Raw genomic sequence first — 25,710 nt, 5'->3', positions numbered from 1 at the left:
ATTTAGACACCCAGGCTCCCAATGGAGAGTTTTATTTTCCTGAGAAGAGGACTCTCGGAAACAAGTAGCTGAGTGGGAGCTGCCTAAACTATCTTGGAGTAGAAGGTAGGGGCTTAGGGTGTGGCTTAGGGCAGATTTTCAATGGTATCAGTGTCAAACTTCTATTGATCTGGACCTTCGATGCCTCACTTTGGGCCAGAGATAGACATCTCCCTCCATTCAGGACTCTCAGACACTAATTCTCTTTTAGAGTTAGTTGCCCAAGCCAGGGCATAACCTAGTATTCAAAAATTCAGACCTTTCTTATGAAAAAACAAGGCAAACAAGATCACATAATAGCCCAGTGTTCACAGCATTTATGTGAGAGATGCAGGTTCAAATCCCTGCTCTCCCTGGTTTGAAACAGGGACTTGAACCCACATTTTAGACAAGTGCTGTAGATAACTGGCTACTCTGGGGCAGATAAGAACATACGAATGGCCATACTGGGTCATATCAAAAGTCCATCTAGCCCTGTATCCTGTCTTCCAACAGTGGCCAATAGTACATATCCCAGATAAATGAACAAGACAAGTAATCATCAAGTGATCCCTCCCCTACCACCTATTCTCACACTCTGACAGAAAGAGGCTAGAGACACCATTCCTTCACATCATGGCTCATAGCCAGTCATGAGCTATCCTCCATGAATATATATAGCTTTCTTTTTGAACCCTCTAAAAGTCCTGGCATTCATGACATCCTCTGGCAAGGAGTTTTACAGGTTGATTATGTATTGTATGAAGAAATACTTCCTTCTGTTTGTTTTAAACCCACTACGTATTAGTTTCATTTGAAACCCCCTACTTCTTGTGTAATGGAAATATGTATATAACTTTTCCTTACTCACTTTCTCAACACATCATGATTTTATAGACCTCTCTCACCTCCTCCCCCCGTTAGTTTCTTCTTTTCTAAAATGAGAAGTCCAGTGTTTTTTAACCTCCCCTCATATGGCAGCCATTCCAAACCTCTAATACATATTTTTGCCCTTTTCTCCACTTTTTCCAATGCCAAGATATCTGTATGCAGTATGTGTGGGCATACCCTGGATTTATATAGAGGTAATAAGATATTCTCTATCGTATGCTCTATCCCTCCTATTTGCCTTGTGACTGATGCTGCACATTGAGTGCATGTTTTCACAGAACTGTCCACAATGACTCCAAGATCTCTTTCTTGAGTGGTACTAGATAATTTAGTCCCCATAATTTTATATATATATTTGGGATTATGTTGTCCACTATGCATTACTTTGCATTTATAAACATTAAAATTAATCTGCCCTTGTGTTCCCAGTCACCACTCTAACTACCCCATCCTACTTTGAAGAAATAATTAAATATTAATTGGAGCAGAAACTTGAACTAGGTTTTCCACATCCCATGTGAGTGTCCTGAACACTGGGCCACCAATTCAGACTCTTTTTCTGGCCTAATGGCTATTTGATTATTCATTGGTGTTCCATCACACTAACAAGCGAACATTTTTTCAATAAGCTGTACAATGTAAAAAATGGCATGAACAACTCCTCAGCTGCATATAGATTCAGTCCGGCTACTGGCAGCATGACGCAAATAAAGACTCATGAACTTGCAAATGAACACTCATTTGCATATTCATGTGGCTGATTTGCATGCTGGCAGCAGAAAAGAGGCAGTGTAGACGTGGCTCTGCCAGCAAAACCCTCCTCTGTCTCCAGCCCCTTATTCTTGATTTTTTTTCAGAGATAGCAGGCTGGCGACAGAGGGGCTTTTTTTGCCAGCAGAACCACATCTACACCGCTTGTTTTCTGCCGCAAATATGCAAATGAGCCACATGAATATGCCAATAAGTGACAATTTGCAATTTTGTGACCTCTCATAAGCATCATGCTGCCAGCAGCTGGCTTGAATCTAGACACAGCCTTCATGAAAGCATTTTATAAATAGCAACTATTGAATTAAATACTTGGCATATTAACAAAACATAGAAAAGTTATCTTACCTGTGTCTTTTGGAAGGCTAGAAGGCTAGAGGGGAAAAAGATGATGATATTCCCTGGCTTCTCAATGGTTTCTGTTTCAATTTTTAGATAGTGATTTCACAATATTTAATATACTGAAGCCTGGTAACATGCATTATGCGGTCAACAGACTCTTACAAACAACCTTTCATTAAAGAGAAATATGCTTATTTTTGTGTTGGGATTAATTTTGTCTATAAACAATAAAAATAATTCATTTTAGATTTCATGTTATCTACAGTGTCTATGTTCTTTTGAACTTTATCATGAAGAAAAAACAAAACAGTGATTATACAAACAGACCTCCATAAATTTTATTCACCACAAGGAAAACTGTAAAAGGTTTCAATGTCCTCTGTTTCAACCAAAATAAAACTACTATTTCATTTGGCTGTACCCACAGAAACCCTCTGGATTATACAGTAACAAAATACATCTATTTGCCAGCAAAATTTAATCAATCAGCTATAGTGATTTTGCTGCTCCTACAAGTGTGTTTTTGAACCAATGATATATAAAGCCATTTGGTACCACTTCCCAACACAGAGCTAAACCTCAGACGTAGGTTAACAAACAAGGTGTGAAATGACAGACTATGGACAAAAGGAAAATGTGATAACAAAATATTTCCCTAAATATAATGTAATTTTAAAATAATTTTCATACAGTAAATAATTTTCATAGAGTAAATTATCTTCAGTTCTACAATGATTGCAAGAACAGTGGACTGGGAGCCCCTTCCAGCCTACAGCAGCATGGGTCAGGAGCAACAGCCGCAGAGCCCTGTGGCAGAGCAGGTCCAGGTCGCTGCCGTGGGGCTGGGAGGCAAAGCCCCCATGGCAGAGTGGGGCTGAGAGCCCCTGCCCACTACCTCTCCAGCATCCCAACCATGGGAACTTGGCAGGGGATGGGGAGGAGGTGAGGAACCATACTGGCTCTTTTTTTTGTTAAAAACAAAAAAAGCAATAGATAGATAGACAGATATGCACGCGTACACGCCTGTCTCAGGGCTTTTAAAATTCTACAGTTCTGAACAAAAACAATACAGGAAAAAGCAAAGAGAAAATGGTACAGTTCTTCTCACAAATATAACAGACTAGTGCAGTTGTTCTCACGATGGCACGTGGGCCAGCAGTGGATCTAAGAAATACTCTAATGTGAGACTAAAGTTGGAATAGGACCTGTCCCATGGCAGAGGTTTAATTCTGGTCTATGGATCCCTGACTGGTGACTCCCAGAATGAAGTTTTGAAAGGGTAGTGGCAAGCCATGAAAGTGTCTCTTTTGTACACAGTGACCAATATAATGGAAAACTAAGAACAAACAAGTGGCAGAAACGGTTGAGTACATCTAATATATATAGCACAGAGGTAATAAAGCAGCACTTATATTAAACATATGCAGTCCAAGGGTGAAATTCAACCCCAAGAAGAGGGCCCATGCAAAGCCTTTGCATCACTTAAGATCTACTTAAGCTTTTCACATGAAATTTAATTTGTCCAGATGGCATTGCAAGGAATTTCCATCCTAAATGGGCTGATGTACGCAGAATAATTCTTGAACATAAAAGTTATTATAATGAAATTTGAGTCAATTTTGCTTCAGAGTTGCATAAGTAAAGATAACTTTTTCCTATATTCACAAGCAGGAGTTCTGGAAAATATTTTGATCTTAATACCCCATGAACTCAATCCTCTATAAAGCAGATCTCAAAACTACCTTTGGCATTATATTTGGAATGTAAATGTTTGAATGAATACTTCTCTTTCTCTGACTAATTAAAATGATATAGCTCTTCTCATGTCTATATTATTTAATATATTCAGCACAAGTCATTCAAATGCAACAAAATAAATAAAATAACTTTACAAGTCAATTAACATTTTGTAGCACGTCAGCATGTTCCCTCTCTGTATTTGTGTAAGATGAAATTTATAAATCGAGGGAATAATGTAAATTCATATTAATGATACTCTGTATGAAGGATATTGCACTGTTTTATTGTAGCATTTCAGAATTCAATAATTTTTGCATACGAAACTGTGGAACTACAAAGTGAAAAGTAAAAATTGCTTTAATCTCATCATTTTTTCTTTTAAAATGAGGAAATGATAACTTTATATTCATTTTAATGAATTTTAAGGTTACGATTTTTAAAGACAAAGTAATAAAATGCACAAATCAAGTTTGTACGTGGGTTGAACCTCTCTCATCCGGAATTCTCTCATCTGGCAACATGCATAATCCAGCATGATTTCAGTTAGCCAGACGACCACTTATTATGGGTGTGACTAAGTTTCCCATGGTCCCATAAAGCTGGTGTACAGTCACCAGTTCTAGCTCTCAAGTGTTGTATGCTACTATTTCGCAGTAATTTACCTCAAAAATGTCTTCTAAGAGCCCAGTAAGCAGTAAAAGTGCTGGTAATGTGCTAGACAAAATTGACCTCCAATGAGCCAGAAAATTCTCTAGTCCAACACTGGTCAGTTCTTGAGGGCGCCAGATAAGAAAGGTTCATCCTGTAATAACATCGTTCATATTACACATGGGTGTGCCTTTTACATTTCTACCTATGAAGCAGACCCTGAATTCCTCATAAGTCATATGTGCCACCCCCCTAATTATTTTTGTTGCCTCCGCTGGACTCCAATGCATTCACATCCTTTTGGTAATGGCTTACTTACTTAAGACCTTGTACTCTGAGTGGAGCATAGGTCATCTACAAGTCTCTTCCACTTCACTCTGTCTTGGGACAAAACTTCTCGCTGTCTCCAGAAGTAGCCCTGTTGTTGTCCCTCAGTCTCAGTAGATCTTCTGCACGTTGTCCAAGGTGTTCCTCTTTTGTGTTTTCCTTGTGGGTTCCATTTGAGAGATAGATGGATTGTTGTATATGATGATATTCTAAAGGGGCTCCCAGAACTGGATGCAATACTCCAGACGTAGTCTCACCGGTGCCTAGATTTGCTGGCAATATTCTTACTAATGCATCCCAATATGCTGTTAGCTTTCTTGGCTACAAGGTCACACTGTTGACTCGTATCCAGTTACTCATCTACTGTAATCCCCTGGTCCTTTTCTACTGAACTGCTACTTAGCCAGTTGGTCCCCAACATGTGGCAGTCCTTGGGATTCTTCCATCTCTGCACTTGGCCTTGTTGAACCTCATCAGATTTCTTTTGGGCCAATCCTCCAATTTGTCTAGGTCATTTTGGACTCTATCGTTACCCTCCTGCTAGTTTAGTGTCATCCACAAACTTGCTGTAGGTGCAATCTATCCCCTCATCCAGATGATTAAAGAAGATGCTGAACAAAATCAGCCCCAGAATCGACCCTTGAGACACTCCACTTGATACCAGTCACCAACCAGACATTAAGCTGTTAAGTAGTACCTGTGGGCCCAAGGATCTAGCTAGCTAGCTATCCAGCTGACAGTCCATGTATCCAATATATACTTCTTTAACTTGCTGGCAAGAATACTGTGAGAGACTGTATCAAAAGCTTTGCTAAAGCCAAGGTATATGTATCAAGGCCCTGATCCTTTAAAAGGTTATTGCAAAATGAGATGCCTTGCTTAAGTCCAATGGGACTGAACAGGAAAAAGGGTCTGTGCTTGTGGATTCTTTGCACAATTGGGGCTCATACTTTTTTCAAGTTACAAGCAGGTACAGCTGGGTCTAGATTTTGAGTGGGTGTCTAAGGATGGAGTCCCCTTTCATGTGATTTTTGAAGCACATTCGGGAAATATCTGCTTGACAGAAATAAGGAAGTCCAATATCAAGGAATTAAAGATAGCATACAAACTCAAGTGAAATGCCAATTACATTGACAGAACCACTAATTGTTCCTTCTATGGAGATTCAGAGAAAGAGAGTACAAAGGCTTTGGTAAATATTAACATAAGGTGACATAGGAAACACATTCTTTTAATATGCTGTCTTTGCAAAACAGGATAGATGTGCCTTGAAATTTTTTGTATTTTAACCAAAAATATTAACATAAGGTGACATAGGAAACACATTCTTTTCTTATGTTGAATGGTAACAGAGAGGGAGCTGTGGCAGTCTATATACTATCAAAACAAAAAAGCAGTCAAGTAGCACTTTAAAGACTGTCTTTGCAAGACAGGATAGATGCGCCTTGAAATTTCTTGTATTTTAACCAAAAATGTCCCAACATAAACCAACATATTATCATATATCATATCTTTCACACAAATATCATTACTTTCACACAATTCATGGTAACAAGCAGAAAAAGGAAAATACTTATTTTCTATATCAGTAGTGGAAAAAAACATGGTTATCAAAATTATGGGCCAAACTGGGCTCTCAGTTACATCTTTATAGCTCCACTGACTTCAGTAGATGTAAATGAGGGCAGAATTCTAACCTTCAAACTCAGAATTAAAAAACAACAGCCTGATCTATAGGATAAGTAAAACTGGGGTGTCTGAGTGTGTTAAAGACCATTATGAATTGATCCGCCAATCAAGACACACAGAATCCAATCCAACACCTGCTAAAGTCAATGGAAGATTCCCCAGAACACTTTGGAAATTGGATCAAACCCTAAATCTTCCATGACAGATAAAGGAGTTAAATCTGGCTTTGAAATCAGTAAGATTGATTCTTAGCCCTTCTGATTTTTGCAATCCAACATTAAGAAGCAAGGGAATTCCATCACCATGTATGCTTTGAAATCAAACTTCAAGTACTCATATGCAATAAAATTTCAAAATCAACTGAGATACACATTTTAAATTTATATTTGGTACTTTATTTTGTTTGCTTTACCTTTGTATCATGTGGATTAATTTTAGGAGGCAGAAGGATGCTGGAATCAGTGAAATAATTCCAAAATGGGTTTGCATTCTAAAAGTTTATTGTTCAAAATCATTTGTATGATTCGGAATAATATGCATTTGTTTCAATATATTTTTATAATTAAAAATCAACCTGAACATGTTTGTGTATAAAGGAACACATTACAGAAAATGAGTGACACAGAATAAAAGTAATCAAATTAAACACATTCGAATGAACTACCATGATTTTGAAATTCCATTTTAGTGTACTTTGATAGTCAAGCATTTTAACTGGTTTGCAAGGAAACTATTTTTCTGAACACATCTTTTTAGCTAAAAATCACTACTGTGCTCAAAAGAACACTTACCTGGATCATCTAAAGGCATATCTACAATGACTTGGTCACTGTATTTTCCATATAGACCATTAGTGCAAACTGCAACTATCTGCAGAACATAACTTGTATTGGGCAGCAGATGATTTAGAATCGCTCCCTAAAAAGAAAAATCATATTTAATCACATAAATGTGAAACCTTGGCATATTTTTTGAAAACAGTATTTTATTTTCAGAACAGTGTCTTCTGATAGGAGACATAAGGAGGGTGATGTGACACCTTTTATTAGACCAACTTTTGTTGGTGAAAGAGACAAGCTTGTTGATCTCTTATAAGCTCCATGTAGCTCAAAAAACTTGTATCTTGCACTGACAAAAATTTGGTCCAGTACAAGATATTACCACACCACACCTTGTTTCTGTAATATTCTAGGACAAACACAGCTACAACAACACTTCAAACAACTATAGGATGTATTGGTTTCTCACATGAAACATATTAATATATAATTTTTACATTTGATGACCAAAAAATAAGCATGAACTTTAATCAATTAGTTTTGTGAAATGCCCTAGTGACAAAATGTTAGACTTAGATTTTAATATTCCTTATGAAGCTTATGCAGCTTAAAAGGGGGTAAACATAACTGTTTTTTTGGCAAAGAACCATCAAATTAATAAATCAGAGAATCAATATTTATAGTCGTCACAGATGGGTCATTATTCAAATGCTGAATTTTCCATTAGTTATGTGTGTACCACATCCTATACTTCCATGATCTTTGGGGTAGTGACTCTTACTGAATAAAAAAAAGTGTCTTGTGACTTAATAAGATTGGACTTTAACACCACAGTAATAGTTATTCTAAGGTATTACAGAGAAAGAGGAAAAGCAATTTTAGAAAGTCAGCACTGCAGGTTACAGTAGCTCTCTCTCTCTCCCATATAGTTTTTAGTTTGTTTCGTTTTATTGTAAATTTGTCTCAGTGGCTCTATGAGTAGCAGCCAAAGACATTCTTTCTGGATCAGCTCCCTGACATAATCCCTTTGAGTAATTCTTTGTTAGTGCTCCACCACCACCACCACTTTTGTACGAAACTTGAAGAGTTTAGTTACCAAGTCCTGATACCCATCTGTCAGAAACTCATGTTTAGTTTGGTCTTCTCCATCCAATTGTTGATAAAAGACAGCAAATTTCTCAATCATGGCATCATAAACAACACGAGGTCTTTCCCATGTAACAAGAAGACTGGTATAGTTCTTTGGATCAGCTTGGACATTTTCTGGTTCTGAGCTGCAAACTAAAAATAGCATCATATTTATAAACAGCATAATGGACTCAGAGCACTGAGTGTGTGATCTAATTCCCAGGGAATTTAGTATAACTCGTTGCACTGATTTCCATGGGAGTTGGAATGGTCCCTGAAATTCTAAATCATTGAAATCTAAACTATTAATGATCTACTTATGTCACCCTGAAGTGGATTTTTTTACTTTCTTTTAAGTGATATTATCTAAGAGAATGAAGAGCTCTTGGTATATTTTGAGTTCTTTTGACAAAGGGGCATATTAATTCCCATAAAAATTAGAGAATAACGCTCTTTATAATTGAGTTGTGATAGAACTGCCTATAGGTCATAAAATACTGTTATGTCCAAAGGATACATTTTACTTCTTTGTAACACACAAGTGACAAAAATGGAAGTGTAAAGATTCTTATGTATAATTCTCAGGAAAAAATTCGTTTTTGTTCTATGCTTTCATGAATCTGTGAAAGAGGAAGCCATTCGAGTTGGAGGACATATGGACTCTAGTGAAATATCTGCACTTTTTGACGTTTTGTAATAGCTATTTAACAATCAACAGCGTATCTGACCAATTATTATGAGCATACTACTTAACAGTAAAGGACATGAATAATAATGGCTGAGATCTTCAAAGGAGCCTAGCACTGTGATGTGTTCAAATCCCACAAGGCACAATGGGAATATCGGTGCCTGTCTTGCTCTGGTTCCTTTTAAAATTCACGCCAACAATATCTTCCACTTTCATAGCAGTTTTCATCAAAGGATGAAACAATTCCTAACTCCCAGCAGTAACTGATTAATCCTCACAACACACTTGCTGAGATACTATCAAAACAAAAAAAGCAGTCCAGTAGCACTTTAAAGGCTAACAAAATAATCTATAAAATAAAATATTGTGCTCATTGTACATAGTGGGCAACTAACGACAAACTTTCATAAGCTTACGTCTTTACTACGAGATAAATTCAATTTTATTAAAATCAATTTTGTAATGTTGGGGTTGAGACATTCGAATCTGAGTATCCTCACCTCCCCAAAAAGTCCTGACAAAGTCAAGTAAGTGCTGCCACTCTAAACAGCCAAACATTGGCTGTTGCAGCAGTGCACTGTGGGAATCTATCCCATAGTTCCCACAGCCCCATAGCATTCTGTTTTTTTTTCACTGTTGCAGTACAGGAAAAAAATGCCCTGCAAGTGGTTGTGGGTATGTGATGTCACCTTCCCAGGTTGCATTACCCTCTTTCCCCTCCTGTGGAAAGCAAATGACCATTTTTTCAGGAGACTTCCCCCTGGTGAGAGCTAGCCCCTCACAATCTTAATTCCACTCAGGTTGTCGGAGTAAGAATATCGGTGGTAGTGCCCTCTACATTCAAAATAATGGTATTTGACGTGTGAACAGTCACAATTTAAAATTGAGCTAAGCGCCTTAGATTCAAATTTATGCTGTAGTGTACACATAAAATACCTAGGGTGACATCTTATTTCTAATGAGGTCAGTGGACGGTTTTGTTGTTGACTTCAGTGAAGCTAAGATTTTGCCTTTAGGTCTTCAAATGTGAAGTATAATTTTAGGTTCCTTAATATTTTTAGGCTAGGTGTCTAGCACTGACACTTGTGGTCCCTTTTAAAAATCTGGACCAACTTGTGGTCACTTATAAAAATCTGGACGATGGCCACTTACTCAAAGGCCAAGTGTCAGGAGTGATATGGTGGTACCCATAAGGAAGATGGCTGCTTAGGTGCAAACCACCTATTCTCCACATATCAATTTGTCTTTGATATTTACTTTCCTAGCAAATTAGAAGTCAGTTTCTGTCACAAATGTTTCAGTTATGCTCCTGGATAAACTTCAAACTATTGAATATGGACTCCAAGTAAAAAGTGAGAGTTAACAAAAGACACAAGTATAAATCACCTTAGCAGCTGAAGGAGGAGAACAGGGCTATATTGCAGTTGCCAGGTCCACCAGGTCCCTGCAGCCTGAGGAGCTCCACATGTTGCCCTTAGCCCTGTAGGAGCCACCCCCACAACTCCCATTGGTCATGGTTCCCAGCCAATGGGAGCTTCAGAGCCAGAACTTGGAGCACAGACAGTGCATGGAACCTCCCTGAGCCTAAGGACTGCAGGAAACTGGTAGACAGTTCTGTGAGCCACATAGAGACAAGACATGCGCAGCCTGCCTTAGCCCCAGGCCCCCACTGCATCACTGTCTGAACTTTTAGCAGCTGGATTGACAGTGCTGATGAGAGCTGCTACGGACACTTTTAGACCAGTCATTTCCCTTGAAAACTGGATGCCTGGCAGTGCTTTGTTCTGAACTAATTCCAGTATCCCTAGGAGCAGCTATTTACAGAATTAATTTCAGATTGTGGCATTTCTAACTTCACACAAGAAGATAAGCTCAGATACCATCTTTTGGGAAGCTTAAAAGCTACTGCTAGATGTACCTGCATGAAGTACGTGTCCCAAAAGAAGAAAAATAAATTTGAATTACAGAACAAGGAAATAGATGAGTTGCAGAGAACGCAAGCGACTGACTGACATGTATTATGAAAATATCCAACATTCTCTAATCAATAGCAAAGAGAAATATAATGAATGCTTTTCCAGCCATGTTTAATTTGGAGTCAACACGGTCAAATGAAGATATTGTGAGTGCAGAGATAAAGCAAGTAAACTACTTGCCAGAACACTTAAAATGGAAAAGGAAAAGTTCAGTCTTTGCATCTACAAGGGACATCCTGCAACTTCCTGTAAGAGGATTACAGCACGGAACCTTCCTAATTCACTTCTTGGATCAGTAGGAGATAACCACGCCTCAGGATCCAGGTCTAGTCCACACTTAAGACATTTTGGACAGGAAAAAAACCCCTAAACATTAAAAGTATCATACAAGATGACCAAGGGGCTTCCTTCATGTATGTATAATGAGTATCAGCTATCTTTGTCTCACAATTTCTTCTAGAAGCAGCTATGCTCAAGGATTCATGTCAGGAGAGGGGACAGACAACTGGTCTGTTTCAACTTTTTCACTTCTAGAAGAACATGTTAAGAAATATGGAAACAAAAGTCATTTTACAGGAATTTTACAGGTGACAATGCTTTGCCCTACTACTGCAATTTCAATTTCTAAGGAAAATGGGGGTAATACTTAATTTCACAGTCACAACAGAAACCTGGGAGACTCTCTGGCTTAATGTGAAAGATATTTCAAGCTCTTTATTCTTGCAATTCTTTCAGAATGAGATATTAAACTGGTACTACTGGACAGAACATTTGCTGCAGTTGGCAACACACAGTTAATGTTGGAGATGCAAAGAGCCACTGGCCAAATTTGGACACGTTCTTTACCTATCAGAAATGCATGTGTTTAAATATGCTCTCCCAAAAACTTTCAAAAGTGTTGCTGTCTTTCTTTCTCCAAGTGAGTATATTTTATGGGTGCTGGATGATTTAGTGTGACCTGTTAACATTAAGAAATGGATTGCAAATAACTATTTTCATGACTAAGAGAGTTAAATTGAGACAGTAGAAATCTGAAATGTCTCCCTTATACGCAGACTGGCTTAGCAAGCAGCCTACTACATTAATGGAAAACATGACTGTAATAGAAATTATTGGAAAAAATATATGAGGATGTCTGGTTGTGCATGAAACTTCCATACTTTTGCAAGTTAGTATCTGGTAGTCTCTGATACTGATAGGTTATGTTCTTACCTACTGACCTATTTAATCATTAATAACTGATGCCCTGCATGATCTCGAGGGTTTCAGGGTTTTTTCGTTTTTCCCCCCAGATTTTGAAACTAATAGGCATTGAATTTTGTTATTTATATACTGTTTCCATCATGTGCATTATTTTAGATATGCTTTGTTTGTATGTATATAAAAGAAACAAAAATAAAGTTCAAGAGGTCAAGTTGGTTAGGGATATACACTTCTGGCCCTCCAGTCCTATGCTGTAACCATGAAACAACAGCATTGTAAAGTCATCTGTTAAGATTTTATTGGTGCAGGTATTCAATTTTTGTTTTAACCTGACCGTTCAATGTGTGCCCTCACATCTTATTTAAGGTACTCTATGTAAACAGACAAAAATAAATTTGCAGACAAAAATAAATTTCCTCGTGGGCTTTATTCTAGTGCTCATCACTATGGTATCTGAGTATGTCATAAACATTAATTAATTTGTCTTTACACCTCTGTAAGGTGAGGGGATGGTATTACCTCTTTGGAACAGTGATCTAAAATTCATTGGGTCGTGGCTTTGGTGTACCAGTGTAAGCTTGGAAGCTTGTCTTTCTTTCCAACAGAGGTTGATCCAATGAAAGGTGACCTCACTCGCCTCCTTTCTCTAATCTCCCGGGACCAAGATACCTACAATTTAACATATACCTTTTGGGCAAGTTATAAAAGCTTTTGAAAATTCATGTTTCACACATTCTCAGTAGGGAATTCTTAGATTTTAGTAGCTAAATTCCTCAAAGATTCCATGAGGACAAACCTTGTGAAGGTTTGCAATAGAGGTAATTTAAAACTTTTCACGATCTTTTCTACTTGCCAGAGAAGGGCCTTCACAACTAAATATTGTTTGCCACAAGCACATTTCTCCACAACAGACTTGGGGGAAGTCCTACACATTCTTTTTTTTTTTTATGAGCAAATAAACCAATGAACGTGAATGAGCATGTTTTTATTATTTCCTCAGTAGGACACACTGATGATTTTTATAACTTATTCTAAAAGCTACAGCTGTGCATATTTTCATATTTTGGATGTACAGTGCAGCTGTGTTAATGTCTTCATTATAGTGAATTCCTTTAGGTGTAGTATGAGAAAATGTGACTAATAAAATAATGAATTGTCTTTTCAAACCACTTACACTTACATTAAATTACTCCAACTGCCATTATCATTCTTGCCCGCTAGATGGCACAAGGCAATCAATACTAATAATGAGAGGAGGTTTGGCTTTTCAATGGTAACCAATCATGAGGGACAGACACTGGAACTCTGTACAGTGGAGGCACTGAGTCTACTGAACTAAATTTTAAACGTGGCTCACCAAAAACCACTTCAAACACCACTTCAGGCTGGGGCAGGAGGAGCAGCACACCCAAGGCCTGTGAAAAGGGATGCTGTAAACAGGTTGGACACAAACCTCTGCTCAGTGTTCTGTCCAACTGCCTGAAATGGCTCTGTTGAACTGGGAAGCAACTGGCTCTTCCCATGGGAATTCAGAGTCCTTCCATGGTGAAAGGGGGAGGTTGAAATTGAAAGTGGAGTGAAACTCCTATGTATTATCAGGTGACTATATTTTTAGTCATCTCTACTGAAAGTTGTAGCTGTAGCATTCCTATCCATGAACAATGCCGATAAGGATGATAAAATTTAAATAATCAAATATAGTGCTCAGTTCAGCCAACCAGCAGGTCCCTTCCCTTCTGCACAAGCAGGAACCCTGAGAGCTGTAGGTTCCCCCAGGATAGGAAATCAAACCCAATCTAAGCTGGCCAAGGAGATCAGATGGATGGGGCCAGGAGCCTGGCCTCTGTGACTCAGAGAAGTGAGCCACAAGCAGAAGCCTAAGCAGACTGGGAAGGACAGGAGACACAGAAGGGAGAAGCAGAAGCTGGCAGCTGACACAGGAAAACTGCCCTAAGAGCTGCTGGGGATATGGGTCAGAGATGTCACAGCAGATACAGAGCCCAGAGGGTGCAGAGGGAGTGCTCCAGCATTCTAGCAGCTGAATGGGAGAAAGTGAGCCAGAGGAAGAGAGCAGCGGCAGGGAGAATTGCTGGACAAGAGTAGTCCAGCAGTTTGGAGGGTGTGAAGATTAAGGCAGGGGGAATGAGAAGACTACCCGATCATAGGGCTCAGAGTAACGGGGTTTGTGTAGGAGAAGGAGCTAGGCAGAGCCATGAGCATCAAATAAAGTAACAGAAACATCTTCATATAATACAACGCCAACAAAAAAACCAGTGGGACAAGGGTTGCAGGCAGCTGCTAGCCTGAGGACTTTGCTAGCCTACGTGAAAAATATCCCTCAAGTACTTTTCCCAAATGACATTCATGCAGTTTTAAAATAATAAAGTCACTTATTGCCTCCCAGGCCAACTACATTCTGCTCATAATACCAACTTTACTGCCACAATTCATTGCTTTCTCCACACTCACTCTGGGTCTAAACTAGTAGATGTTGAAATCTATGGAAAATGTCCTCCTATTGGCACGAGTGGGCTCTGGATCAGGTCTTCTCTTCCTTTCTTGATGCTACGCCTCTTTTGTGTGAAATGACTTCCCTGTCCCAATGAGCCACCGTTCTTCCCTCACTCATCTAGATCATAAAAATGTGTCTCAAAACGCAAGTTTATTATAAAATAAATAGTAAAACATAAAGTGTTCCCTCTTTGGACTGCCCAGTATCTTCTCTTTGTCGAGCTAAGGTCTTGGGAGCAGGGGCTGTCTAACTCTGACGGGTTTTATCTCTTGACAGATGCTAAAAAATAATGATGTTACCTTATACATTTAACTTTGAGCTGTGTACACAAAACCCAGCCCTAGGGACACTGTGGACACATTCTAAAGTTCTGGAGACTTTCAGCTACCTATGTACATTTATAATTGTTCTTCCTGCATAATTAATCTATTTATGATTCAATGCATGTTATTTGGTATGCAAAAAAAGCTAAGTGTTTTCTTTCCAGACTAACACAGCTGGATGGATATGGCTTTTGCAAAGTATGAAATCCATGGCAGGTCATGTGACACGCTTCAGCTTTAGTGATGTGTCATTACCCGAAAGCACAGGGGCTGACTGTTTTTGCTGATGAGTACTCCTCTACCTCCTTCCCCATGTGAGTGGCAGGCAGGGCCTCAGGGAAAAGAGGCAAAGTGTGTGTGGTGGGAGGGGGAGAGGGTCTCAGGGCAGAGTGTGAGGCAGGGCCATTGTCTGGGCACTGGGGTCTGCACAAGGCTAGTCTGGCCCTGAAGGTACTGAGTACCCTTTATTTTTTTTGTTGGTGAGTGCTTGAGCCACCCAAGGAGTTGGCACCTATGTTGGAAAGCTAATTTGTGATGCCTTTTGCTGGACTAGGATGCATGTCACGTGTCCCAAAATGCAACAGGCCGAATTGCAAAACTCTTGCACGACAATTCTCCACTGGAGATTCGTGGCTGAGTTATGTCTCCTTTAGGCCACCTCAGTTGTGCTAAATTGCCATAACTAGGCTTGAGGCTCTGACACAGTATCTGCAAGAAGTCTGTTAAAGGCAAATTGCTGAGGTTCACAGAGCTCTAGTTCTAAAGAAAATATAAAACAATGAAGTGGGCCTTACCAACAAAAGCTCATTACCTAATAAATAAAGTTGTTAGTCTTTAAGGTGCTACAGCACTGCTTCGATTTTTGTTTGCTTGTGTTTTGTGAAGCTACAGACTAATACAGCCCCAATATACTTTTTTTAATAATTTGAACTTTTTAAATGGGCACTTGAATAAGGCTCATGTTGCATTTTCTCTTGTGTTAATTGAAGGGAAGTCAGAGATTCTACTTCTGTGAATGACAATATCAGCTGTGGTTTCTCTTGGACATAGAAGATAAATGACATATCAGTCTGTTTGTTACTGAAGTTAGACATTCATGTTTTAATCTTTATATTTCAGCATTTCAAACTTCCTCAAGATCCTTTCAGAACAATCCGCAAGCAACTGCTCCTCAAATGCTGCAGATTCAAGTACTTAAATGAGCACATTTTAGATAAATATTGCTCTGATACATAGCTGATGTAATTATTAGAGGAAGCTATGTGTATTCACATCAAGAGTAACCATCCTTTCCCCTCCTTACAGTGGAACTATGAAATATGTGCACACAATAAGGAATATCTGGACCTTTCATTACCCATACCTAGTCCTCCATTTTGCCTCTGTGCAGAGCAGAATGCTTAACCTACAATTAGCAACTTTAAATTTCTAATTGGCTATTTCAGAACAAATTACATGAAGAGCTGAACAAATTTATTTTGTAAGCTCAATAGATGGGAAACTCAATAGGTGGAAAACACTTTGTTCTGTGTCTGTACATCTACATTGCAACCAAAGCCCTAGATGTCAGCCACAGATGGTCTGGGGGAGCTGTCCCAGGCTCACTAGGGTCAGCCTGTAAAGCTAAAAATTGCAGTGTAGATGATTTAGCTTGGGTTCTGAGACCATTTCCCACTTTGCTGGGCTCTCACCCCATCCTGAGTTTTTATTCTGCAATTTTAGCCCCAAAGCCTGAGGCCTTAGAACCCAAGTCAGCTGACCTCAGGTGCAGGAGGTTTTTTATTGCAATGAAAAAATATCCTGTTATGGAAGTGTATGAATCATGGGTGAAAATATCTACTGTACTAGTCTGAAACTGGAAGCTACAGAAAAGTCAAAATCTAGTCATGCAATGTTAAATACGAAGCTTTAATTGTACAACTGTCAAGCATTTTGGATACTGAGTACATAATATTTATTCAGTAGTGGATTGAGGTTACTTCCTACATACATGTACTGTGACTGACTGACTAACTTTAGATAGCCTCTCCCCATGTGCGTAATGGAAGGGCATTTTTGTAATAGAACGTTGCCTGGCAGTGCAGACAGGAAGTAACTAGGTACAAATATACCTCTGCAGTTCATTGAGCAAATCCACACATTTTTGAGGCTTTGTCTACACTTGTTTTTATTTTTTTTTTTGAATTAAGAAAACCCTTTTTCTGAACCTTCCCCCACCCTCCCCGAAGTGTTCACACAACCAAGCTTGACAATCTGGGATAAGAGGGCTTTTACCTTGAAATAATTACTCCAGCCAAATGAATAAATGAATGACTTTCACTCAGCTCCCCCCCGCTTCAAGGTCAAAATTGAGTGTTTGAGTAGGAGGCAGAGGTATTGTTGACTTTATTGACCTCCAGGAAGGCTTCCCGTCATTCACAGATAGGGAGTCACTCTAGTCAGTGCTGTAAGCTCTGCTCCCTTTTTCCCAAGGCACCAAGACATCTCCCCTTCCCCCACAAACCCCAGGAATTTGAAAAGGTAGTCAGTGCTGTAAGCTTTGCCTTTTTCTTTCTCACCATAGGCTAACCCACTCAGGGGAAGGATTGCCCATCACTCTCTCCAAGCCCCAAGAATTTGGGAAACCATTCCCGCAGGTAGCCATTGCTGTGGGCAGAAACCACCTGCACCACCTTCCCACAAGCCCCAGGAATTTAAAAAGGCATTGCCTGTCTCCCCCGCCCCCACCCACTTGGCTGGGCTTCTTATCCCTTGCTGAATGCCTGTTGGCTTTCTCAGTTTTCTCTGCCTTCATGGCTTCTGCAGATCAGTCTTCCCGCGGTGGCTATTGATCCATGCAGAACTGCTGGACCTCCTGAACACATGGGGTGAGAAGTCAGGTTTTTCCCAGCTGTGTGGGAAATAGAGGAACAGAGACACCTATGAACTGATTTCACGTTCCCTGTGAGAAAAGGGTTATAACCAAGATCCACACCAGTGGTAGCCAATACGTGTCCTGGGGGTCAGAATCCTGCCCAGGAAGCCTTTACATCTGGTCCATGAAGCTGAAGATCTGTGGCTCTGGAGCCACTTGCAGCTCTGAACATTGCTGCTGCTGACTCCTCCAGCTGCCTGCCCTGCCATCACTGAAATAATGCAACTAAAGGCACTACTGACAGAAGGAAGGTAGCATGGGTATCAGCCACCACAGTAATTACTACACTGACTGAAAGATGGCCTAGCTTAGGTTGACCCAGAGCTGTAGTGTCAACATGCTCATAGTTATTCTCCATAATGTATGTATATTTTTCAAACAAAAGTGTTAATGCATATGAAAAGTGTGATGCCTTAAAACAGCAGTATGGGTCACTACTGCACCTCAACTCTAACTACTATTAAATGCTTTCCACTCTTCACCCCTTCCTGTTCCTCCATTTGAAAAATTGAGATAAAGCACAGCATCTTTTTATTAAGCTTGTCCCCTCACAGAATCACTTATTGACTGAGACCAAACTATGAGAAACCCGAGAAGTTTGTAAGAGGTTGAAAGGATGGGCTCAAAACTGAAGTGTCATTTTCACTAATTATAGCAAAGAGGCTATAAATCTTTCCCATGTAGAAGCATTTTCACGTAAATAACATCACATATATAGGCATCATACGTAAGGGCCAATCTTGTAAGAGTTCTTAGTTCAGAGCATCTACTGACTTCCCTGCAAATTCCACACACAAAGTCCTGCTAAGTATCAGAACCAGTGGGAAATGTTCACGGAATCAGAGCAGGTAAAAATTACCACTCCTCCTCTCCCTCAACTTTTTAGATATAATTTTGTGATTGTGATTATAAATCCATAATTTACAGATTTAGTGCCAAATTTTGCTCCCACATACTATACCAATGTAGTTTCTAATGATTTAAGTGAGAGTCTGTATGTACAATGGAGAGCACAATTTGATCTTGGATGCTATATATATTTACAGAAAATGACTCACAGCGGCTGCATTATGGCTGATTAGACCTAGCTTCTCTCTTTGCAGTTGGTTAGGAATTAAATGAATTTGATGGTCTCCTCTGAGATGCTACTGGACACGCAAGAGAGACTAGAACTAGTGTGGAAAATGAAGGAGTCTTTCTCTCCTCTGACTGCAGGGGTGTTAATGGGCCACTTTACTTTGAATGATCCCTCTTAGAATATGTGCTAACTACTTACCTTAAACAAGAAGTGGGTCTTACCCATGAAAGCTTATTATTTAATTAATAAAATTGTTAATCTAAGGCAGAGGTTGGCAACCTGCGGCTCCGAGCGCTGCCACTGCTGACCCCCTCTTGTGGCTCCCTGCGCTGCCCCTGCTGAAATAAACCAATTCATTTTGTTCCATTATTTTCAGCAGGGGCAGTGCAGGGAGCCACCCACACTGAATGTGGGGGAAGTGAGCAGGGGCAGCCGTGCCTGCCCTGCCGGAGCCATGCAGCAGCCTCCTGCAAGTGTAGCTTCTCTCTCCCGCGATGCCTGCACCTCCTCCTTGGCAGCATGGCAACCTCCAGCTCCTCCTCACTCCGCAGCAGCTTGGACTCGTATACTGTGGCAAAACCTCAGCTCCCCAAAAACCCAGCCCCGCTCCACTCCTGGCCCTGAGAACTGGTAAGTAGAGCACCAGTGCCACTGGGTGGGGGGCAGCTGGGAACACTGCAGGCACGTTTTGGCCTGAAAAGTCTGGGGGGAACCCAGAGCACATGGGTCAGGGGAGGGTAGCCAAGTATCTGGGTTCAGTGGGAAAGCTGGGGCAGGGCAGCTGAGGCAGGTTAAACTTGGGGATGGGGGAGTGGCTTTGGGGGTTGAGGCAGACAAAAGTCTGGAGGTTGGGGTAACAACCGTCTAAGTGGTACAAATCATTGTGTATATGCTGTTCTTAAATTAGGTGTGACAAAAAGTACAGTTTGATGTTATTTATTAAGGACTGTCTCGTATTCATGTGCATTGCAGCTCCTGAAGTATTAACTTTGTAACTGAAAAAATGGCTCTTCTCTTTATTTCAGTTCCAGACCCCTGGTCTAAGATGATACATGACATTGTTTTTCTGTTTCACCAAGTATTTACACACTGAGGACCTTTCCCAGACCCGAAGAAGCACTCTGTGTAGCTCACGAGCTCGAATGTCTCACACTAACAGAAGTTGGTCCAATAAAAGATATTACCTCTCCCACACTGTCCCTCTAAAATCCTTGAGCTGACATGACTACAACAACATTGTGTGATCCTCAAGATGGCGGCTTTGAGCAGCATTGAAGCAACTAAAAGGACTGCCTGGGGATACTTGGACCGATGTCCTCTTCACTACATGTATTCTGTAGATGCAAGAATTTCATTTTCCACTTCATTTAATTTGGCACTTTTTTTATGAGTACTAATTTGTCTCTTAAACCTATGTGCTAGTAAGCTCTTTTCTTCTTCAAGTTAAGACCAGTCCTATTACTGGGATCAATAGTTATAATGAAAACTGCTTTATAATCTGTGAAGCCTGCAGTAGTAACTATTCCGTAAATACCTGCTTCATTAATTTCTTCATGGCCAGTGTATGAGGAAAACACCTGTCCAAAGAATTTATACTGTTGTTCCCGAAAGTTGTTTTGCAGGTAATCCATCAGCATGACATACCCAGTCTGCTGCATTGTAAGGACTTCACAAAACACAGCCAACTGAAAAAGAAAAGACAGCACACATCCTTTCAGCCATAAAAATTAACAGGATTCTGGTGTACAATTCTGCAGAAAGAGGCATGTAGTTTTTCTTATCTCAAGAGTAACTGCAGCAAACACTATGATTCAGACACACGTATGATGGTATCTCCACATTGAAGTTAGACACTAGACACTTTTCTGGCCCATGCCAGCTGACTTGGCTTTTGAGGGTCAGGGGTAGGTAGGAGTGGGGAACATTTTTGGGTCGGGGCCAATGACCCATTGAAAAAAATCAGTCAAGGGTCACATGCAAGTGAGAAGCCGAAAATAAATAAGAAAATACAACAATACATAAAACCCCCACAAAAATCTCACGGATGTGGCCCCTGATTGATAAGCAGAAATAAAAAAAAAAGGCATTAACTTATCTCAGTGCAACTCAGGGTTCCAGGTTTTCCCTCAAACTCCAGCCCCATGGGTAGGAGAGGACACCACGGCTCAGGGCCCCTCCCCAGGGCCAGATTAATTCTTCTGAGGTCCCAGGGCAAGTAGGTTTTGTGGGCCTCCCCCAGCTCCTAGGGTGAGGCCCAAAATGAGGGGTTCAGTGTGTGGGAGGGGGCAGCATGGTAGGTAGAGTGCAGGAGTGGGTATGGGTGTTGGGTATGGGCAGGAGGTCAAGTGTAGGAGCATGCGGAGAGGCTGGACAGGTGGATACAGGAGTGGGCTTGTGTAGAGGTGGGGGTCTGGGCAGAAGGTGGGGTGCAGGAGCAGGTGGAGAGGTCTGAGTGGAAGGAGTGGGAGGGGGAGGCCTGGGCAGGGTGGAGACATGGGAGGTGTCAGGGGACAGAGGTGCCTACCTGGCACAGCTGCAGGAGCAAAAGGAGCACAGATGGCTTTGTGCCCCCAGCCGGAGGCAGGAACTATTCCCACACTACTCCCTTTGGCCCAGATTCATGGCCAATGGGAGTGACAAGGTACAGCTGCAAGCAGTACAGTGGGCACAGCTTCCCTGCATCGCCCCTCCAGCACAGAGCCCATGGGTTGGATGCAGCCCGCAGCTTGCTTCGATCTGGCCTGCAAGGCTCAGGGCTGCCCCTAGCAGCAGGGCAGGTTGGGGGGTGGAGGGGAGCTGCACTGGCGCTGTGGCTGCACAGGGATTCAGTACCCCTGCATGTGGCTAGTGCAGGGGTCCGCAATCCCCGGCACAGGTGGGCCAAGAGTGGCACGTGAGCCAGTTTTGCTTGGCACACGAGGCAGACGCTCAGCCCCATCCATCTTCCCCCATGCAGCATGGGCGCACACTACGGCACGCAGAGCTGCCAGGGGAATGCACAAACTCCACCCTCAGCCCCCAGAGCCATCTTCCCAGCCGCTCTGCCAGGGCTCCAAGCTTGGCAGCAGAGCTGGGTCTCCAGTCACACCCACCCTGCAGCAAGGGCTGCAGCACCACCCACCCAGCCATACCAGCCTCAGAGCCCCTCTCTGCCATGGGAAGCTCAGAGCCTCCCCACCGAGGCAAACCAGGTGGCTGGGGTTGGCTCCTCCTGGTAGGAGCATCTCCATCCTGCCTTGTCCCTGCCTAGGCTGTGCTGCCCTGCTGCATGTGGGGCTGGATCAACCACAGTACTAGGCAACCATCCATGTCCCCACCACCAGCACAAAGCACTGCCCAAGCTGGGGGCTGGATCCAGGCCCGATTTGCCTGACTGCAGTTGAGGCCTTCACAAGTCACTTGCAGCTTTCATTGTCTCCGCTTGGCTACTCAGCCTGGAGGAGACCACAAGTCCAAGGCCTAGGCAGCAGGAGGGGGAGTCAGGACACCTGGATTTTAGCCCCAGAACCCCACTGGGAAGGCTCTCATGGGTTGGGGTCACGTGAGTAGTGCCAGCACTTCTAGCAATACCAGGCTGAGTTGGCGTGCCCTCACCGCCACAATACACAGGGAAAGCCCTTATCCTGCTCAGTAGCAGACAGGTGGCTTATCCCACAGGGTGTCCCATAGTAGGACCCATCACTACTCCTTGAACAGCTGGGGGCAGGACCGGGTCCTGGGCTACACGCCCCACCCCCACTATCTTCAGGGGACATGGGGTGTTATTTCCTCCCTGACACCTGCCCAGATGAGCATCATGCACCAGACTGGCTTTTGATGGGCCCCTTCCCCAGTGCGTCTTGCTAAGTGGGCATAGCTGCTGGCTCCCCTTTCCCCCTGTGCTGCACAGAGCTGCAGGGCAGTGGGGAGGTGTACGGGCAGAGCTGGGAGAGGAGTTCTGGCCAGCAGTCCTGCCATGTGTCCCACTTTAAGCCTTGGCATTGACCCTTCTCACCCGCTGCCTTTTTCCTGTCCAGCTCTAGTCCAAGATGCCTACAGCTGTAAAAGGTAAGCACAAAGAGAGGACACAGACACAGCCTTTCATTTCTGCCAGCTGAAGAGTGTGTTCACCTCAGGAGCAAGAGGGTTAGCACTCATTACTGGCTTAGCAAGCGCTAGCAGACCAGCCAGACCGTCCAGGCCTTTCTGTAGTGACAGACAATGAATGCTTTGTGATCAGTTGTCGTTCTCTTTGTACAGAAAATATTTGTGTTCTTACGGGGATACCTGTATAGTAATTTCTTTCAGTTTTGGCTGAAATGGATCTTGAGGTAGCTCATTGGGAAATGTGAATTACCACATATCTCTGTGGGGGCTCAGAGGAAGGTTCACAACGGACATTAAAGATAAGTAATACAAGATCTAATTTAAAAAAAAAAAACTACATTAGAGCTTGCAACTGGACAGCCTGTTCCTCTCATTTTTAGGTTTGGCAACAATTAATTTGTGTCACAGCAGTTGAAGACATGCAACAAATTGCTGGTTTCCCTTCAGGTCCAACTGAGGAAAAATGTCTAAATCCATAGTCTTGTCGGCAGACTCAAAGGGGCAAGGGGCATGGGCTCTACATACAACTACTATATTCATTGCTGGAATTGGCAGCTATAGAAGCTGTTGTAAGTAAAACTATTAGTAACTTTAAAAAGCGTCACTGGCACTCAGACCATATGTGGAGGTTAAAAGGTCACATTTTGGCACTCCACCTCAGAAAGGTTGCTGATCCCTGGTCTAGTGTACCAGCACCAGCTCCTGTGGTGAGGGAGCCCCAAGCCTCACAGGCCAGAGCAAAGCAAACCATGGGCTGTATCCAGACTGGGGGCTGTAGGTTCCCTTCTGCCATTCTAAGGGGTTGTCTAACGGCAACACAGATATTTGAGCTTGGGCTGCAATGCAAGATCTAGGACCCTCCCACCTCACAAAGTCCTACAGCCTGGGCTCCAGCCCACAAATGAATGCCTACACCACAATTAAACAGCCCTCAGCCTGATCCCCAGTTGCCCAGGTCAGCTGTCATGGGCCTCCCATGGGTTTTTAATTACAGATGTTACCCCAAGTCACCATTCCTCCAGTGCCTCTTGCTTGCTTACTTTGAGGGAGGAGTTTGCCTTTCTACAGGCATATAATCAGAATCTAGCTATGGATGAAAAAAAAAAAAAGAGGCAGGGAGGAGAGATTACCCACACAAACAGATTTTAATTTAAACACATACACATGAAAAGCTGAACACAAGAAACGGTAGGTTATTAGGCTAGAAATTAATGTCATGCCCTTTTACCCCATATGTGAAAACTGTTCTTTCTTGCAAATGAGAACAATTATTTCTCTTACACAGATGAAATGATTTACCTGGTTTTCAGAAATGCTAATGGTATCTTTAAATACAATCCATTCAACTGTCTCTGAGCAGGGAGGTGTCGACAAAGACCCATTATAAGTGTAATATTTGTCTGTTGAGTTCGGCAAAAGGTTCAGCAAAACAAATGGCTGTAAGGCTGCCTGTTTTCCTGCAAAACATTTATACTCAAATTGTGAAGATTAAAAATACAAGTGGAATAAAACAAAAGAAGAGCTGCGCAATGGAAATTACTTTCAGTAAAACAAAGGAGTGTTTGAGGACTTTGGAACCAGATTTCAATGGGGCTTCAGCCTATGAAAGGTTGGACCCTTTGCACTTCAGGTTTAACAAAAATGTTTAAAGCAAAAATACTACTGGGTCAGCTGAAGCTTCTAATGAACTACTTTATGGGAGGCTGTAGTTCAGCTGTAAACTCAGAACTTCCATTTTCATCACAGCAATAAGCTTGAAAAGTGTTATTTCTTTGGTATTTAAACCTGGGGCTCCCTAGAGGTGCTGAATGACTTACACCACTACTAAACTCAGAGACAATATTGCTCCATACTTCACATTCACAGTACCTCTCAGTCTCTGGCTGCATCTATGATAGCAATTTTTTTCAAAAAGCCAGGCCTTTTTCAAAAAAACCCACAGAGCATATACACACAAAATGCACTCTTTTGATCTGAAATTTAAAGAATGTGGCCCTTCTTCCAGTGGCTCTCTTCCCCCTCTGGCTTTGTGCACACTGGTGAGTTTTTTCAAAAAAGTCAGGGCTCTTCTGAAAAATCCCATGGAGCATCTCCACACAAATTGTGTTCTTTTGACATTTAATTGGAAGAATGAGGCACTTCTTCCAGCAGCCCTCTTCTGCTTCCGGATGAAGAAGAGCACCTTTTTCCAAAAGATTTTTCTTTCAGAAAAAAAAAACAAACAAATACGTAGATGCCCTGAGTTCCCTTTTTTCAAAAGAGCAGTCGTCCATTGAGAGGTATGGCCACTCTATCGAAAGAGCAGACTAATTTTTCGATCCACTTTTTTGTGTGTGGTCATGCTCTTTTGAAAGAAATTTTTTCAGAAGAGATCTTCCAAAAGAACTTCTTTTGAAGGACTGATGTAGCGTAGATATAGCCGCTTAGGTGAGGAAGAGCGCCTTTTTCCCAAAGATCCTTTCTACAAAAAGCATGTGTAGATGATCTGTGGATCCTTCTTTTGAAAGTGCTGTCCTCATGGAACCAGATTTTTCAATCTCTGGCCTGTTCTTTTGAAAGAGCAGTGGTTTGAGCATTGGCCTGCTAAACTCACAGTTGTG

The 25,710-nt window shown here is 41.7% G+C and overlaps 1 protein-coding gene across 1 annotated transcript in view; it reads right to left on the bottom strand.

Annotated features, from left to right (window-relative positions):
• Positions 1 to 25,710, bottom strand: part of PTPRZ1 (protein tyrosine phosphatase receptor type Z1) — a 184,462-nt gene that overhangs the window by 59,281 nt on the left and 99,471 nt on the right. The window contains exons 7-10 of the mRNA XM_074984108.1: positions 24,410 to 24,567; positions 20,559 to 20,709; positions 8,299 to 8,483; positions 7,215 to 7,341 (exon numbers count right to left, since the gene is read on the bottom strand). Of these exons, the coding sequence (XP_074840209.1) occupies positions 7,215 to 7,341; positions 8,299 to 8,483; positions 20,559 to 20,709; positions 24,410 to 24,567 (621 nt within the window). The remainder of the gene's footprint in view (positions 1 to 7,214; positions 7,342 to 8,298; positions 8,484 to 20,558; positions 20,710 to 24,409; positions 24,568 to 25,710) is intronic.

The sequence above is a fragment of the Carettochelys insculpta genome, chromosome 1, assembly GCF_033958435.1.
Source record: "Carettochelys insculpta isolate YL-2023 chromosome 1, ASM3395843v1, whole genome shotgun sequence".
NCBI classification, from domain to species: domain Eukaryota; kingdom Metazoa; phylum Chordata; order Testudines; family Carettochelyidae; genus Carettochelys; species Carettochelys insculpta.
The sequence above is the reverse complement of the archived record's forward strand: the minus strand, read 5'-3'. Positions and strand labels throughout refer to the sequence as shown.